This window comes from Electrona antarctica, assembly GCF_951216825.1.
Source record: "Electrona antarctica genome assembly, chromosome: 18".
NCBI classification, from domain to species: domain Eukaryota; kingdom Metazoa; phylum Chordata; class Actinopteri; order Myctophiformes; family Myctophidae; genus Electrona; species Electrona antarctica.
Window position 1 is genome coordinate 17,914,729 of NC_136799.1, and position 17,524 is coordinate 17,932,252.

The 17,524-nt window shown below is 44.5% G+C and overlaps 1 protein-coding gene across 1 annotated transcript; it reads right to left on the minus strand.

Annotated features, from left to right (window-relative positions):
• Positions 1-603: 603 nt before the first annotated feature.
• Positions 604-6,600, minus strand: LOC306941714 (uncharacterized protein). The gene is made up of 3 exons (XM_079527335.1): positions 6,480-6,600; positions 3,278-4,091; positions 604-2,275 (listed from the first exon to the last, which is right to left on the minus strand). Exons 2-3 carry the CDS (start codon positions 4,074-4,076, stop codon positions 1,596-1,598), a joined length of 1,479 nt encoding a protein of 492 aa, XP_079383461.1. The 5' UTR covers positions 4,077-4,091; positions 6,480-6,600; the 3' UTR covers positions 604-1,595.
• Positions 6,601-17,524: the final 10,924 nt, after the last annotated feature.

Sequence of the window (17,524 nt, forward strand, 5' to 3'; positions counted from 1 at the left end):
TTTCTAGTCTAGTTCTGAAACAGGTGCTAAAATTTAAAATGCTTCCTGCTCTCTCTCTCTCTCACACACACGCACGCACGCACACACACGGAAGGAAGGAAGAGCGGGAACAACCTTGCTTGGAATGACTAAATATCCAATAATTGTCAAATACAAATTTGAAATCCATTCGAGTCAAATATTTGGCACCATGCATGTAATCAAAATACACTAGAGGCCAAGGAAAAACTTTTGCCTTGCATTTTTCAGAGATCAGCAGCTGTTGCTTGTGTGAGGTATTTGGTGTTTTTTTTGGATATTGCAAATTTTACCCAAATTTCACGGAAATCAGTACACATGATCTCTATAGTCATGTGATCAAGACGAGTCAGTTTGATTTTAGTTTAGAACATCTAAAGTTTTCAGGAATGGGCGAGTGGTAGCCCTATAATGTCTTTGATGTTACATACATTTCATGTATTCCATTAATCACAGCCATAGATCCTTCAATCATATCCTCATCTCCACTCACAGTTAACAGCCTTTGTATTGAGTTTGTGCTTGAAATGTAGCCTACTGTAATTCTGCAAACTGTTAATAAATATTTCAATCAATATAATAGCGTGCATTTAATAAAACTTTATTTGCATAGCGTTTTTCAAGGTTCTACAGTATTTATAGCCAACACAAGCTTATTGGATAACAACGATAAAACAACGATAAAAGTATGGCACCGCTGTGTAGTAAAAGCTCACCAGCTTTCTGGATAATAAAAGACATTGCAATACAACATCAATGTATATAATTAAACATCCATGTAGCACATTTACTGTACATGCCATGTCTATCTTTATTTGGGTGTTGTTTTTCAAACTCACAGCATGAAAAGCTTCACAAGGCAATCCAGTTAAAAAGTCATTACATTATATCAGAATAAAAGGGAGAATAAAAGTGAAATGAAGTGGATGATTGTAAAGATAAACAAATAGTGACTAAATAATATTGATCAATCTTAATTTCAATGTGTTTACATATAAGCACAGGCACAGTGTCTCAAGAGGTGCAACAGTAATAAATCACCTGAGTCACCCTTCCACAGCCATTACTGTTAATCATGCTGATTTGAGTCTTCACAGTTAATCCCTAAACCTCAAGTTATTTGGCAGGTGAGTATATTTGAGGAATGGTGTTTAAACAACTGTTATGCAATATAAATATAAACAAGGCCATTTTTATCATGTACCTGTCTGTCAGACCAGTGTAGCCTATTTGTTCCATGAGGTAAAGTTTCAAAGTAAATGTAATCTGTGTTATGTAGCCTACTTTTCTATGCCTCTTCTATTGTTGAAGAGTGAAACAAATACTATTTCAGAGTGTTCTGCTGTCTTCAATGTCTTCCTTTGGATATTTAGAAAATGCTCACACTACACAACTTTAGAATGATAGAAAAGCAATTATAGCTTGCGTTTCATTTTGCATAAAACTCTTTCCAGGGACGGACTGACTGTTTTTATTCAGACAATGCCCAGTGTGCCGACAATTGATTTGGGCAGGTCTGATTGCCTCAAAGATAAATAAATTGCTTCCTGTGTATAATAAACTCATCACAGACTCATTTACATCAGTCTTTCCTCAATCACTCTCTTCCTCTCCTTCAGCTGCTCCACTGGAAATCTTTTGGTCACGTATGGGCCTCCCCCGTGTGAGGCAACCAGCTTGTGGACACCCGAGAGCAGGTCTTTCACCTGAGGGTAGCTTAGGGCATTCCTAAATAAATTCAGAACGTAATAGCGGCTCCCACACTTCCGCAGCAAATCCTGGAGACCTTGGGCTCCAGCTACGTAGTCATTGATACTCCTTGTCATTAGAACCTTGTGCGGACCAATGTCGTTGCGATGCGTGAACAGGACGATTGCGTGTTCCGTAAAGCCTCGACCAAAGATCTTCTGCAGGCGGCTTACCATCTCACTCTCTCCTTGCGTGAAGCGCCGAAATCGAATAGTCAGCAGGAAGATATGGGGGCCCGGGAGGGACAAGGCCAGACAGTCCTTCACTTGCTCCATGTTCTCAGCCCCATCCACGTCCCACAGCTCGGGAGTGTCCACCAGAACAAGCCGTCTGCCCTCCGCGAGCACCACCTTTCTCTCGCAGGTCAAGGTGGACGATGGGCACTCCGGGAAATCCTCGTTGCTGGAGTATTGATTGCCAACCCTCTCTGAAATGAGGTTTATGGCAGAGGTTTTCCCGCTGCCAGACGTGCCCACGAGGATGATTGACGTTTTCTTGCTGTTGTCGTCTTATGTGAGCAGATCATATGAAATGAAAAGAAAATAACAGTTATAATGAGTGGAAGAAAATAATATAATTATGTTGATGTCAGATGATGATTATGATCAATATTAGTAGTAGTATTGGTCGTATACTTTAGAGAAGTAGTAATATTATAGTATAGGGCAGGCTACTGCTGCCCACTGTGCAATAGGAGCAGTTGGTTATCTATTTTGCATAAGGGAAGTTTGATATAATTTAGATTGATTATTTATCAAATGAAATGCATATAAAGCATCAGCGATATCACTGCTTTATATACATTTTTGATTTATGAGTCTGACATGATAATATTCTGTACTACCAATTACTGTAGGCCTATATGTGCAATCATTCCTGTTTCTTACAATATAACTATACTACCCTCTAGTGGAGAACGTACACGCTAGTCTGTACTGTAAATCAAACAATTATTTTAAATGTAAGAAATTTTGATTTAAGAAAGCATTCCAGATGTTCAATATGGATAAAGGCAAAATGACGGTTCATATCTATTTTTTGTGACTTCAGAAAATGCTATTAGATATTTGGGGGTTTTATATTTACAAATTACTCCAATCTTAAATCCAAACACAAATCAGCTGGCAAAAAGTACATTTGGATAAAAACATTGAATGTATGAATTTCACTACTGTGGCTAAATAATAACCTAGGAGACATTTCAAGCCTCCTTTGAGACTCAGGCAACTGCGCAGACGCAGAGCTAATGACGGATAAACAGGCTAATCTCATGTCATCTCTCACTCCGGTACCTATATCTCAGCCATGCATCAAACTAAACAGGCTAATCTCATGTCATCTCTCACACCGGTACCTATATCTCAGCCATGCATCAAAATTATCTTGGGATTGTTTTATCTGCATGGTCTTTCCCCTCCCTACTCGCAGGTTTAAAAACAAAAAACAACAACTAACAAACTAACCAAACAAATTCTTTAAATAATTTTGGTATAGACTGTAGACATCTTACTGTTTGTTACGTTCAGCTGCATTTGTAACATGGCTCCATGGCTCGTCGCGGCCTCCTCCAGGCTCTCTCTCTTTGTTTCATATTGCCTCTTCACGTCTGCCTCCATCTTCCCGTCTTCGGCATGCTTAGCCTTCAGTCCCTGCATCTCCCTCTCCCTGTCCTTCTCCTCCGCTTCTTGAAGATACATCCATGTCATTATCTTCATGGATGTATCTGCTGTGTACCTACTCTTGGCTTCACGTAGTCTGTGCATGTGCTCTGTGTAACCGATCATGCCATTCTCAGCCAACATGAAGTCGAACATCTCCAGGAGTGGGAGAAGCATATCGCTTGTTCCAAGTGTTGTTGTGGTGAGGCGGCAGTACCTTCCATCACTTACATTTATCAGCCCCAGGAGAGAGTCATCCAACATGTCAACTGCCTCAGTCTCCAGCGAGAGAACGATAAGGAATTTCAGCACTTCAGGCCCATAGCATGCCTGCATGAACTCCATTATTCTGCTCTCCCTCTTCTTGTAACGTCCATTTTGGATCAGCAGAAGAAATGTACTGACACCCTGACTGCAAGACTTGAAGCAGCTATCCAATGCCTGACTGATGCCTTCCTCTGTCATGTCTTTTTTTAAAACAGCGCAGTGAAAGCTTACTGATCTGGAAGCCACTATCAGGTCACAGACTTCAACCGATCCTGTTGAACTGAATGATGGCTGCTGGCCTTCATCGATGTAGCTCTCCTGCACGAGAGATTTCAAAGTAGACCACTCCTCCTCCATGGACACAACCACCATCATATGCTTCATTTCAACTGGTTCTGTCTGCAAAGCAACATTGTAATGATGATTAGGGCCACATTTGGAAAGGTTATTTACAAAACGTGATACACTGGAGGGTACCAGTAGTAACCTGCTTTAAAGAAAACCATTGTATTGTAACCCTCCCAGTCCCACTCATCCTTACTCATGTTTTCCTTACTGTTGGTTAAATAATCTGTGGTTGCACATGTGGAAGGGACTGTTAAAAGTACAAAATGTAAAAGTGTACATTTGTAAATAGTTGGCTTACTATAATCTTCTGGAATACTCAAGCTGAATGATGTAATGTAATAGAAATATAGTTTCCGAGAGAAATTAGTTGTCATAGCATAACCAAAGTATGGATGAAACAAACATTCAGGTAAGAGTAGAGAACAAGTAGCCTACAGAAAACGTAAAACTAGTTCGAAACCGAACTTTTTATTGTATATTTCTTTCTATATTGTTTATTTATTATATGGATTCCCCCGAGTCTGAAATAAAGATTGAATTGAATATAATATAAAAGTCAGTGTGATGATGACTTAGCATCCGACATGGCCCTCTGCGCATGGGCTAATAGGTAGAAATAGAGGCGTAGGTATGTGCGTTATATCACTAATAAAAACAGTAAAACCATTATTGTTTAATAGCCTCATTCTCTAGCCATATTTTAAGGTTTTCAGCAAAGAATTCGGAATAAAAAAAAATCTGCCTAACTTATCAGGCAATTATGAGATTTTCTCAGTCATATTTGTCTCCACCAGGCCGAAAGCATGGGGAGAGAGTATGTTTTGGGCAAATTTAGGCAAAACACATTTCTGTAGATAACTCGTACACATTTTATCCATACATCAAACAATTCGGTATACACTATCTCCATAGTCATGTGATCAACACAGATCTGCACAATTTCCCAGCTTCCATCCTGATTGGCTAAGATTGGCTTCCGAAGCTCACATGATTGGTCCGTTTCGAACAAAATGCCACAAATCACAAACACAAGTGTCCAATTTCCATGAAATTATACACGAACATTTCCACTAGGCCGAGGACGACATGCCACCATTTTTTCCCAAATCAGCCTCACGGTGGCGCTATAACAGGCCAATTCCTGTTTTTACCTATAACTGCATCGACAACTTATGTATGCGCACTCCCTAGAGGCCATGGAAAAACATTTTCCTTGCATCCCCCCACATCTGCCGGTTATAGCGCCACCATGAGGCCAATTTCTGCAAAACACATTGTTTATGTTAGTCCCACAGATTTCATCCCAATCTCACGCAAATCAGTACACATGATCTCTGTAGTCATGTGATCAAGACGAGCCTGTTGGATTTATCAGATTCTACACTGATTAGCTAAAATTGCCTTCCAAAGTTTTCAGGAGTAGCCCGTTTTGTACAAAATGCTGCACATGTCCTGCTCATCCAGAATTCTATCCTCAGAGATGCTATGAGTGATCTGGCTCTGCATTTCCGCAACAAAATGAAGAAAATTGTTGAAGAAAACAAAAAAAAAATATATGTTTATATTACTCCTAAACATTTTGCCTTTTCTAGTTATCATATAAATCTGTACTGCACGTACCCAATTCGCTGATAACAAACTGAATCCATTCTCTAAAATTAGCCTGGGGGAACACCATTTTCGGGTTTATAATCCGGTCGAGAGCGGATGGTAATTTACGTCATGTTGTAGTCACTGATATTACTCCAAATTCCCTGTGGTCAAGGGCATTATAATTTCAGAGCCTACCCAATAAAAGCCTTAATGCGGCGTATTAATCCAGCAAGTTTCTTCAAGTACTTCTTGGAATAGTTTGTTTGGTATATAAATATTTTATTCCAACTCGTAGCGACTGGCAAGACTAAAAACAAACGGGGGGTGTCGGGGGACCAAAACAAAGCGACGCCGAAAAAAACGGAACTACCTAACGAGAATTCTTTGAGACAGACACATACGGGTATTTCGGGGCGTGGCACGGCGTGGCAAACTCTGCCATTGTTGTTTAGGGCTAAAAGACCATTGGAATTGCATTCTGTGTGTGTTATTTTTCTTTACGATCACAGTGGCGATTTAGGAACACAGACCAGGCTTTTGTCCGTGGTGGAAAGTCTGGTCAGTCTAAAATAAAGCAGATCGGCTTCACAATAAAAGTGGATGACAATGTTGTCACAAGACAAGAGGAAATACCTATACCTGGTTTGTATTTTAGAGGCAATGTTTTTCCAGTGAAAAAATGGCAACTAAAGTTATCAACCAAAGAACAAGATTTTTATACAGGATATCCACTGGTCAGTCGGAATACATTTGTCACGGATGCAGACAGAGTTGAACCCAAGTGCAAAGTCACAACAAACAAGAGTAGATATAAAGTATTTAATAAAGAATCAAGAGATATCTTACACAGGAGATGCAGGTAGGAATCAGGCAATGGAGAATGAAAGCAAAGTCAACACAGGAACAGGCAGGACATCTATGACAGATTATGAACTGACAATGAGTGTTTGCAGTGCACTGAGTCCAGTTTTATAGGGAGCAGGTTGATTGGAGAAGTGTTCACTGCTGGGCTGATGAGGTAGTTGAAGACAGGTGTGTAAATGGAACTGAGTGTGCTGGAATGGGATATGGGAGTGGCCAGTGTGGAGTCACAGACTGAGGGAGAGACAGACTGTGACAACATTAAGGACTCTAGCTGGAGCACTCATCCCCCACACAGTAACTCTGTCATTTCTCGACCGTTTGGGACGCGGGCGGCTCGCCAGTCCCGGGCCGGCACCCTGGGGGTCTGGAAGTTCTGGGGACCCCCCGGGGACCCACACACAGAGTTGCACCACTCAGTTCACACGGGTGGGATTTTCTAGGGTGGGATGGCTCAGGGTAGAGAAAGAAGCTTACAAGGAAAGTTCGTTGATGTCATTTTCTCTACCCTGCAATTCCAGTCGGCAGATTCATCACACTGGGTGGCAAACTGCTGCCGAAACTCTGGTGGAATACATTGGAGTCAATGGAGCCGAGTGGACAAGCATATGAACAAACACTATTTCTGAATGATTGAGACCACTGGAAAATATTAGCTTCTGGAAAATAAAAGAAGACATATAACACATTATTGTCTGCTGAATTGCTTTTCTATGTGTACACTGTAATTTTATAGGCGTATCTAAAGTGCACAAAGTACGTTTCTGAACGTGCCAAGTATCGCGAGTCTTCTTTTATATTCCTGAACCGATTATAGGCCTATGAGAAAAGTCTCAATCATTCGTAGTGTCTGTTCTGTTCATGAGCTGGTCCAGCCGGCTCCATTCACTGCCATGTATTTCATTGAACTTCCGGTACGAGGTTTGCCACATGGCGCATCCCCGGCGTCCAGTCACATGACTCACATCCCTTCCTTTTGTAAGCTAATTACAGTATGATATGAGGGCGGCTGACAATATACATTTATATAAATATCACCTAGGGACTGACCTGGCTGCCTGCACTTAGACTATAAATAAATATAATGTGCAAACTATCACCGTAAAATGGCCATTGATTGTAGTCATGCAATATGATTAATATACATATAGGCATGTAGATACTAGGTTATAATTATAATGTATTTAATACAATCTATATTGTAGTACAGATTATAGCTAGATTACTTAACTTTCCCATATTAACATATGACCAATAAACTTGAAACTAACAAACTTCTGTTTGTTTCAAAAGCAAAAAAAAACCCTGATATACAACAAATAGGCTTTTATACCCATGCCAGCCAGTGCATTACAAGATAAACATGACAACATAAACATGAATACAAGACTTGTTGACTCATTGCATAAACTACTTACCGTGTCGGTGTCCTGCACTGTTCTCTGCTGACTCTGTTCCAAGTGTGGCTTAAGTTCCTTGTTAGATGAATCTGATGTCCAACAACTGGATTATCTCGTTCTGAAACAGGTGCTAAAATTTAAAATGCTTCCTGCTCTCTCTCTCTCTCTCTCTCTCTCTCTCTCTCACACGCACGCACGCACGCACGCACACACACACACACACACACACACACACACACACACACACACACACACACACACACACACACACACACACACACACACACACACACACACACACACACACACACACACACACACACACACACAAGGAAGGAAGAGAGGGAACAACCTTGCTTGGAATGACTAAATATCCAATAATTGTCAAATACAAATTTGAAATCCATTCGAGTCAAATATTTGGCACCATGCATGTAATCAAAATACACTAGAGGCCAAGGAAAAACTTTTGCCTTGTATTTTTCAGAGATCAGCAGCTGTTGCTTGTGTGAGGTATTTGGTGTTTTTTTTGGATATTGCAAATTTTACCCAAATTTCACGGAAATCAGTACACATGATCTCTATAGTCATGTGATCAAGACGAGTCAGTTTGATTTATTTAGTTTAGAACATCTAAAGTTTTCAGGAATGGGCGAGTGGTAGCCCTATAATGTCTTTGATGTTACATACATTTCATGTATTCCATTAATCACAGCCATAGATCCTTCAATCATATCCTCATCTCCACGCAGCGGAAATAAATGTGGTATGCGCTCCGTGTGTACTCACCCAATAAATATTTCCTAAATGTTTCGAATGGTGCTTTATGCACCTGCCAATTGTTTTCCCCATACATTTGTGCTTCCCTGGACAATTTGTGATGACGTTGGTTTGTGCTTCCCAAAGGAGGTTTTGTTAAATTCAGTCTATCTGTAATTCCGGGCCCCTCGCCCGGAGGGAATGTCGTCCGTGTGAAGCCCATGAGGACAAATTAGAGGACATCTGACTCCAACTTGTTGGGTGAGTACACACGGAGTGCAGACCACATTTATGCTGCGCATGTCCCGCTGCTAACTGCGAGTGGAGGGCACCGATCTATGGCTGTATATTTGGGAATACATGAAATGTAAGTACAATCACAGACATTCTAGGGCTAGGCGAGTGGTGACATAAAATTATGTACGCCAAGTACAGAGTGAAAGGCCAATTTAAAGGAGAATTCCATACTAAAAGGCTTTCTTACCTTTCTTTGTAGTTGTTACGTCCCCACCAAAGAGGTCCAGGTGTTATTTTGTGCAAAAGCTCCTTATTGGCTCTTTGCCCTACCATAAGCCCTAAATGAATTGCATTGAATTGAATGGGAATTGAATGGGGCTATGGGGTGTTTTTTTTGTATATATCCTCTCTTCATAATGTAAATAATATCCCAAGCGGCACACTTTACTACTTATTTCGATGGAAATAAGCGAATTAGCACAACACCCCATAGCCCCATTCAATTCCCATTCAATTCAATGCAATTCATTGAGGGCTTATGGTAGGGGAAATAGCCAATAAGGAGTTTTTGCACAAAAAAACACCTGGACCTCTTTGGTGGGGACGTAACGACTACAAAGAAAGGTAAGAAAGGTAAGAAAGCCTTCTAACATGGAATTCTCCTTTAAGGTCTGAAAATACACATTAACGTGAATCCAACATACCGTATACTAGGCTACACTGATGATAGTGCTGTTGAACAAGTCTGTGAAGCTGTCTATGAATGAACAGGTTTAATCTGCAACACAAATGTATGTAGAGGGTGGGGGGGTCCCTGCTTCATCTCTCTCTCAGCTAGGGGGTCCTTGGGCTGAAAAACTTTTCTTAACAATCTCTTTACATTGTCTGAGGAAAAGGTCACTTTTTTTTTTTTCAAAAAAGATTTTGCTAAGAATTACTGTTGTTATACAAACCTTATATCTCAGAATGTAAATGGATTTTTGTTTTTATAGAATCATATTGAAAGAAAGAAACTAAAAAGGATTCAAAAATAATTAGAGGGGTTGGAAGGGTTTTAAATTGTGATATTCATCTGCTGCTTTGTCAGCCCCTCGGTTGTTTACTAGCTTAGCCACTAACTTGCTTGCTACTATACTTTGTTGTGCTTCAGAAGCTCTCGTTTCTAACTGGTGAAGTGATCATTTAAAGGGTATTTTGTACTAGAGGTTTGGGTTGTGTAGTTACCTTGCCATGATGTAACTCCAAATGTAAATAATTAAAGCTCCAGTGATTAGAAATTGACAATTCAAAATATTCTCCTCATTGACTTATTGTACGCTGAAACAGCTCTCAAAGTCACTCTTAGTACGTAAACAAACACAAACAAAGTTAATTCCAAACTCATATTTTCATATCAATACTTTTGTAGGCCTACATTTTGAATTCTGGACTTTTACTTGTAACAGAGTATTTCTATATTGCAGTATTGATAGTTTTACTTAAGTAAAAAAATAAATAGTACATTTTCTACCATTGGTTGCACCCGATGAGCCTCTCATCTGACCAGACGATCCACTGCAGTGAACCAGATGGTGATCATGGATGTGGTGAACTGGTCCATCATCTTCTGAGCCAGGGAGAACATCTATCTGCTGGGCCCTCTTGGTGATTGGAGATGATGTTCTCCTCATAGGCGTATTATGAGACAATGGGCCTCCGTTCTTTATTGTCTCCGCCAGGCCGAAAGGCATGGCCGAGACTACGTTTTGCACCCTGTCAGGTGCTGTCAGGTGCTGTCACGTCATCCAACGTTCTGACTGTGTACAGCTAATCTCTTATCTCCGGCACCATTGGCTTTATGGCATAATTTTTGACAATACCCCTACAGATTTTGGTACACAGTATAGATATAGTCACTAGTCATTCAACAAAACGGGTCTATCAGACTTTTCATATTCATAATCTCTAGCACTGTTGGCTTGCTTGCAGCGAAAATGTGCACACACTCCCTGGATGCCAGGGCAGAACCTCTGACCCAAATGTTTCACATGGGCCTATTATAGTGCCACAAGGAGGCCGATTTTTGCAAAACACATTTTTGGACAGTACTCGTACAGATTTTGTCCAAATATCATGCACATCGGTAGGCCTTCACATATTCTCTATAGTCAATTAGTCATTAAATGGAACGGGACTTTCCGATTTTTCATATTCCATCCTGATTTGCCAGAGATTGGCTTCCAACCCACAATAACGTGTACCTGACCTTCATTTATTTTATCTGAAACTAATAGTCAATTTCAAGCATGTAACAACCACTAACGCAAGTTACGAATGTAACTATGGTTATGTGAATTCCTGGATGACTGCCAGTAGGCAGTAAACAATAGTGAATATACCTCTCGCGCTCCGCGTAGGTCGAGTCTTAATATAAACAAAGTCATGTGACGTGTAGGCTGACCGTGCGTCCCGGTAGGCTATATAAGCACGTGACAGCCCACACCCGGCCTCTTAAGAATCTTCTCGCCCTGAAGATTCCGAGTGACCGTTATTACTGGCAGTCATCCAGGAATTCACATAACCATAGTTACATTCGTAACTTGCGTTATGTTTCATTCCTTACTGACTGCCAGTAGGCAGTAAACAATAGTGGATGACTCATACCAGAAGTGTCACGAGGAATCGAACCAACCTACTAGACTGCCGTAGCAGCCAGTGGCAGGATCGCTGACGTCAGTGAGGATCCAGAGGCCACATCAAGGCGATAGAACCTCGAGAACGTGCAAGGGCCTGTCCAAGACGCCGCCGCACAGACGTCCGCCAGTGACACCCCTCTCATCGCCGCCCAGGACGTGGCAACGCCCCTGGTAGAATGGCAGATGACCTCGGAGGGGGCAGGTTTACCAGATGCTTCATAAGCCTTCTTAATCGCATCCACTGCCCAGTGGGATAGCCGCTGTTTAGACAGCGCGCCTCCTCTATTCTTTCCGCCGCAAATGTACAGTTGCAACGCACGGACTGGACACAGTAAGTGGGCCCTTTCCTCCACCTCGGATGTAAACGGGGGAGGATGGAATGCCGCCAACTCTATGGCCTGGTTAACATAATCAGGGGGCAGAACCTTAGGCATGAATGACACATTCGGCCAAAGTGTGACCCCAGTGCCACTAGCCTTCCACCGAAGGCATGCGGGGCTAATAGAAAGTGCGTGGAGCTCACTCACACGCTTAGCTGTCGTAACTGCCAACAGAAAGGCAGTCTTAATCGATAACGAGCTCAAGGACGACCCAGCCATAGGCTCAAAGGGCGCCCTGCTCAATGCCTGCAGGACCAGAGGCAGGTCCCAAGCTGCAGTACGCCTCACCCTAGGGGGGGCGTAACCTCTTGGCACCGCGCAGAAATTGTGTCACCCAGTAATGCGCACCAACTGACCTGCCATCAATATGGCTATGATTGAAGGATATAGCGGACGTGTGCACCTTCAAGGTGGAGGTTGCACGGCCGGCATCCAGTAAATAAATGGTAAATGGTGCATTTATATAGCGCCTTTATCCAAGGCGCTTTACATAGATTGTGCATTACATTCACCCATTCACACACACATTCATACACCGATTGCGGCGGAAGCCATGCAAGGTACCAACCAGCACATCGGGAGCAATTTGGGGTTCAGTGTCTTGCCCAAGGACACTTCGACATGTAGCCAGGAGGAGCCGGGATTCGAACCGCCGACCCATGGATCATTGGACGACCTGCTCTACCTCTTGAGCCACAGTAGACACTGTAAATAATGTAGTACGTGTTGTATAGGGCAAGAGACTGGGTCCAGACCCCTGTCGCTGCACCATAATGAGAAAGCAGCCCAGCAATTAGAGTACACCAACCTTGTGGAAGGGGCCCTTGCATTTCGCAAGGTCTCACATATTGAGGGGCCTAGCCCACTCAAGAGTGACTGATCCCTTTCAGTGGCCATACCCAAAGCTGAAGGAGGCTCGGCGATGGATGCCACACCTTCCCGTCCAGCTGGGACAGGAGGTCTATCCTCACTGGAAGCTGCCATCGATCCCCGTTCAACAGACTGAGGAGCGTTGAATACCATATTCTCGAGGGCCACCTGGGGGCCACCAAGAGAACTCTCATCTGACGATCTCACCCTGTGAAGCACAGGCAACAACAGGTGGATCGGGGGAAATGCATAAAGGAGCGCTCTCGGCCAAGCGTTGGCGAGAGCGTCCATCCCGAGTGGGGCACTGGTCTCTGCCAGGCTGAACCACAGAGGACAATGAGTCGTGCCTTTTGGGGCGAATGGATCTACGTAGGCTACCCCGTGCCGATCCGATATCAACTGTGCCACCTGGGGGTGCAATCTCCACTCCCCAGGGGGCAGTCTCTGACGAGACAGATAATCTGCCACAGAGTTTACTCTGCCTGGCAGGTGCATAGCCCTCATCGAGGAAAGTAGAGGATAAGCCCACGTCCACAGGCGATGGGCTTCCCTCAGGGACTCCAGAGACCTGGTCCCTCCCTGATGGTTGACATGAAACACCACTGAGGTGCTGTCTGTCCGAATGAGCACGTGCTTCCCCCTGAGAAAGGGCAAGAAGTGCTTCAGCGCCAGGGAAACAGTCCGGAGTTCTAGCACATTGATATGGCGTCCTCTCCATCGAGAGCGCCATACCCCCTGGACTGACCTCCTCTGCCATACCGCGCCCCAACCTTGAGGCGAGGCATCTGTTGTCACCACCTCTCGTCTCGCCGGGACCAAGCCGAGAGGGACTCCACTCAGCAGGAATGCATTGTCCCGCCAGCGGCGGAGAACCAAGGCACCTGCGAGTGACTCTGACCTTGACCCCCCTGTGTAGACAGGGGTCCATGTGAAGGCCATTGAACCACCTCTGTAATGGGCGTAGATGTAGCAGCCCCAGAGGAGTGATTGCTGAGACTGCAGTCAGCATGCCGAGCAGTCTGAGCCATGTTAGGACGGTCAACCTCGCCCCCAGGCGGAAAGACCGCAGGAGGTTCTGAATTCTCCCCACCCTCTGTGCAGTCGGTCGTGCCTGCATCGATACCGAAGCTAGGGACATGCCGAGGAAGGTGGTCTGTTGCGTTGGGAGCAACGAGCTCTTTTCGAGGTTTACGGTCATGCCCAGTGCCTCGATGTGAGCGAGGACTCTGGACGTCACCTGTTCCGCCTCCCTGAACGAGGGGGCGCAAATGAGCCAATCGTCTAGGTAGGGAAGTATCTTCACTCCCGACAGGCATAGCGACGTTAAGGCTGCCCTCATACACCTTGTGAAGATGCGGGGAGCCAGAGACAGGCCGAACGGCAGAACGGCAAACTGGTAGACTTTGCCTTGAAAGGCAAAGCGTACGTACTTTCTGTGCTCTGGATGTATAGGCACATGAAAGTAGGCATCTTTGAGGTCTATTGTGGTGAACCACTCACCCTGTGTGATAGCCTGTAGGACGTCGACTGTGCGAAGCATCCGAAACGGAAGGACCTTGAGGTACCTTTAACCCTCTTAGGTCTAGTATAGGCCTGAGAGACCCTTCTTTCCTTGGGATCAGAAAGTAGGTGGAGTAGAACCCTTCGTTCTGTGAACGTGGGTGAACCGTTATTGCTCGTTTGTCCAAGAGCCTGGCCACCTCTTGAGACAAACACTGGGCCTTCACGGGGTCTGTGACTGAAGTCACCCTGACCCGTGAAGGTGGTGGGGGTCGGCGGCGGAACTGCAGCCTGTAACCTTGGGACATTGTTGTAACGACCCATGCATCCCTGGCATGGTCTGCCCAGTAATTCAGGTGCTGTGAAAAACTGCCCCAGACCCTCAGGCTGTGCCTGGGGGGTTATATGGGGGCTTGGGGGGGGGGGGCACCGGCTATGTCCTCGCCCACGCTGGGGCTGGCGAAGCCGCTGCCCACCTCTGGGCTGATATTGCCCTCCGCCTGCTGCCGCCTGGTCACGTTGCCAGGTCTGCGGCTGAGGATTCAAGTAGCCCAGGCGTCGCGGATCCCGTGCGCCACGTGGCTTAGAGGGTCGACCGGGCGGTGCCCTCGAGCCTCTGGCCCGTTGACCCCAGTCCTCTGAGGCTGCCTTGACTGCTGCCTACGCTGCAGTGCCTCGTTTGCCTCCGGGCCAAACAACTGGCCCGGCCCCACCGGCAGCTTCCGTAGCGCCTGTCTGCAACTGTCAGACATAGGCGCCTGAGCAAGCCACACCCGTTCGGGGGAGGGGCCCCCCTGGGGATATCATCCTCGTCATGGAACATAGAGTCTGAAGCTCTAGTTGACATGGCGTCATCATCATCGTAACCGTAATCTAATTCTAGATCATCATCGCCCTCCGGCTCCTGGACCGCCTGTGGCGGAGGAGCCGGTGGCTGCTGGACCGCCTGTGGCGGGGGAGGAGGTGGCCGTACTATTGCCTTAAGGCGCTCTATTTCAGCCCTCAAATCGTCCATTTCATGGCGATATGGAGCAGTCGTGACAGCCGCCGTTGAACTCTTCCGGGCCAGGTGACCGCGCTCTACGCGAGACCCGCGTTTTGAGCTTCACCCTCCCGCCAGAAGGGACCCCAGCGGGGACCCCAGAAGGTGGGAGGTTTCCTTTGACCAGGAGGTTCTCCACCTCACGCAGCCTAGCCTCTCTCACAGAGAGTGGTAGAGTGCCACAGTTCATACATGGGTCAGTCAGGGCTTCCCTGAGATGACCGACCCCCAAGCATGTCGGACACAAGTCATGTCCATCGTCGACTTGGAGCTGAGCGCTACAGGACGTACACGCCATAGCTCAGTAGTCTCAAGCCAGTTGTATAGCCAGGCAATACCAGCGAGAACTGTACGATCACAGAACGCGTCAGTAACCTCCAGCAAACAGAGTAGCTAACCGGTCAGGCTAAGATGGCCTGCTGTTAGCTTAATGTCAATTTGACACTTAACTGGGCAATCCCCGCGAGAGCTGTGCAACCACAGAATGCGTGGGAACCTCCAGTAACCAAGGGTGTTTTTTTTTTTTTTTAGATTGATTAATTAATTAAATTAATCAAACAAAAATGTCAATCAGATATTTTAACTAGGCAATCGCAGCGAGGACTGTGCAGGCACAGACCGCGTGGGAACCTCCAGTAATCTGAATTTTTTGAACAATTCAGTTATTTAGATGAATTAATTGATTAGATTAATCATCAAACAACAAATGTCCATCAGATATTTAACTAGGCAATCGCAGCGAGGACTGTGCAGGCACAGACCGCGTGGGAACCTCCAGTAATCTGAATTTTTTGAACAATTCAGTTATTTAGATGAATTAATTGATTAGATTAATCATCAAACAACAAATGTCCATCAGATATTTAACTAGGCAATCGCAGCGAGGACTGTGCAGGCACAGACCGCGTGGGAACCTCCAGTAATCTGAATTTTTTGAACAATTCAGTTATTTAGATGAATTAATTGATTAGATTAATCATCAAACAACAAATGTCCATCAGATATTTAACTAGGCAATCGCAGCGAGGGCTGTGCAGGCACAGACCGCGTGGGAACCTCCAGTAATCTGAATTTTTTGAACAATTCAGTTATTTAGATGAATTAATTGATTAGATTAATCATCAAACAACAAATGTCCATCAGATATTTAACTAGGCAATCGCAGCGAGGACTGTGCAGGCACAGACCGTGTGGGAACCTCCAGTAATCTGAATTTTTTAAACAATTCAGTTATTTAGATGAATTAATTGATTAGATTAATCATCAAACAACAAATGTCAATCAGATATTTAACTAGGCAATCCCAGCGAGGACTGTGCAGGCACAGACCATGCGGGAACCTCCAGTAATCTGAATTTGTTTTAAACAAATTAAGTTATTTAGATTAACTAATTAATTAGATTAATCATCAAACAAAAATGTCAATCAGATATTTAACTAGGCAATCCCAGCGAGGACTGTGCAGGCACAGACCATGTGGGAACCTCCAGTAATCTGAATCTATTTATATATTCTTAATCAAATTAAGAATTAAATAATATAGTTTAATTGTCAAACAAACAATTATAACTAGGTAAATTAGGCGAGTGCTGTGGGAAACCGGCAGCACGCGGCCAACACCCAGTGTGGAGGAAGCCCTTTAACAACAATACATGAGAGTGTTTGTAGCTAGGGATCCTCAAGACAAACAAAGAGAAATGGTGATAATTTGACAACCACAGCCTTGAGAGGACAACAATTTGCGCTCTCGGCAAAGCCACAGGCAGGATGTCAACACCACGACACATATAGTGTCTTAACAACTCTTTGGACCTGCAATACAGAACTGATGTACAGATTCTAGGAGCTACACTTACCTACGATACTCACGTCAGGTAGCGAGAAGAAAAAAGAGGCCGGGTGTGGGCTGTCACGTGCTTATATAGCCTACCGGGACGCACGGTCAGCCTACACGTCACATGACTTTGTTTATATTAAGACTCGACCTACGCGGAGCGCGAGAGGTATATTCACTATTGTTTACTGCCTACTGGCAGTCAGTAAGGAATGAAACATAACCACATAGGCTAAACCCCATATGGGGTTGAGCCTTGGGCTCTATACCAGTGTCTTTTCTGTTTTCTGTTATTGTGGGTAAAACTTTTGCTTTTATTTTAGCAAATCGACA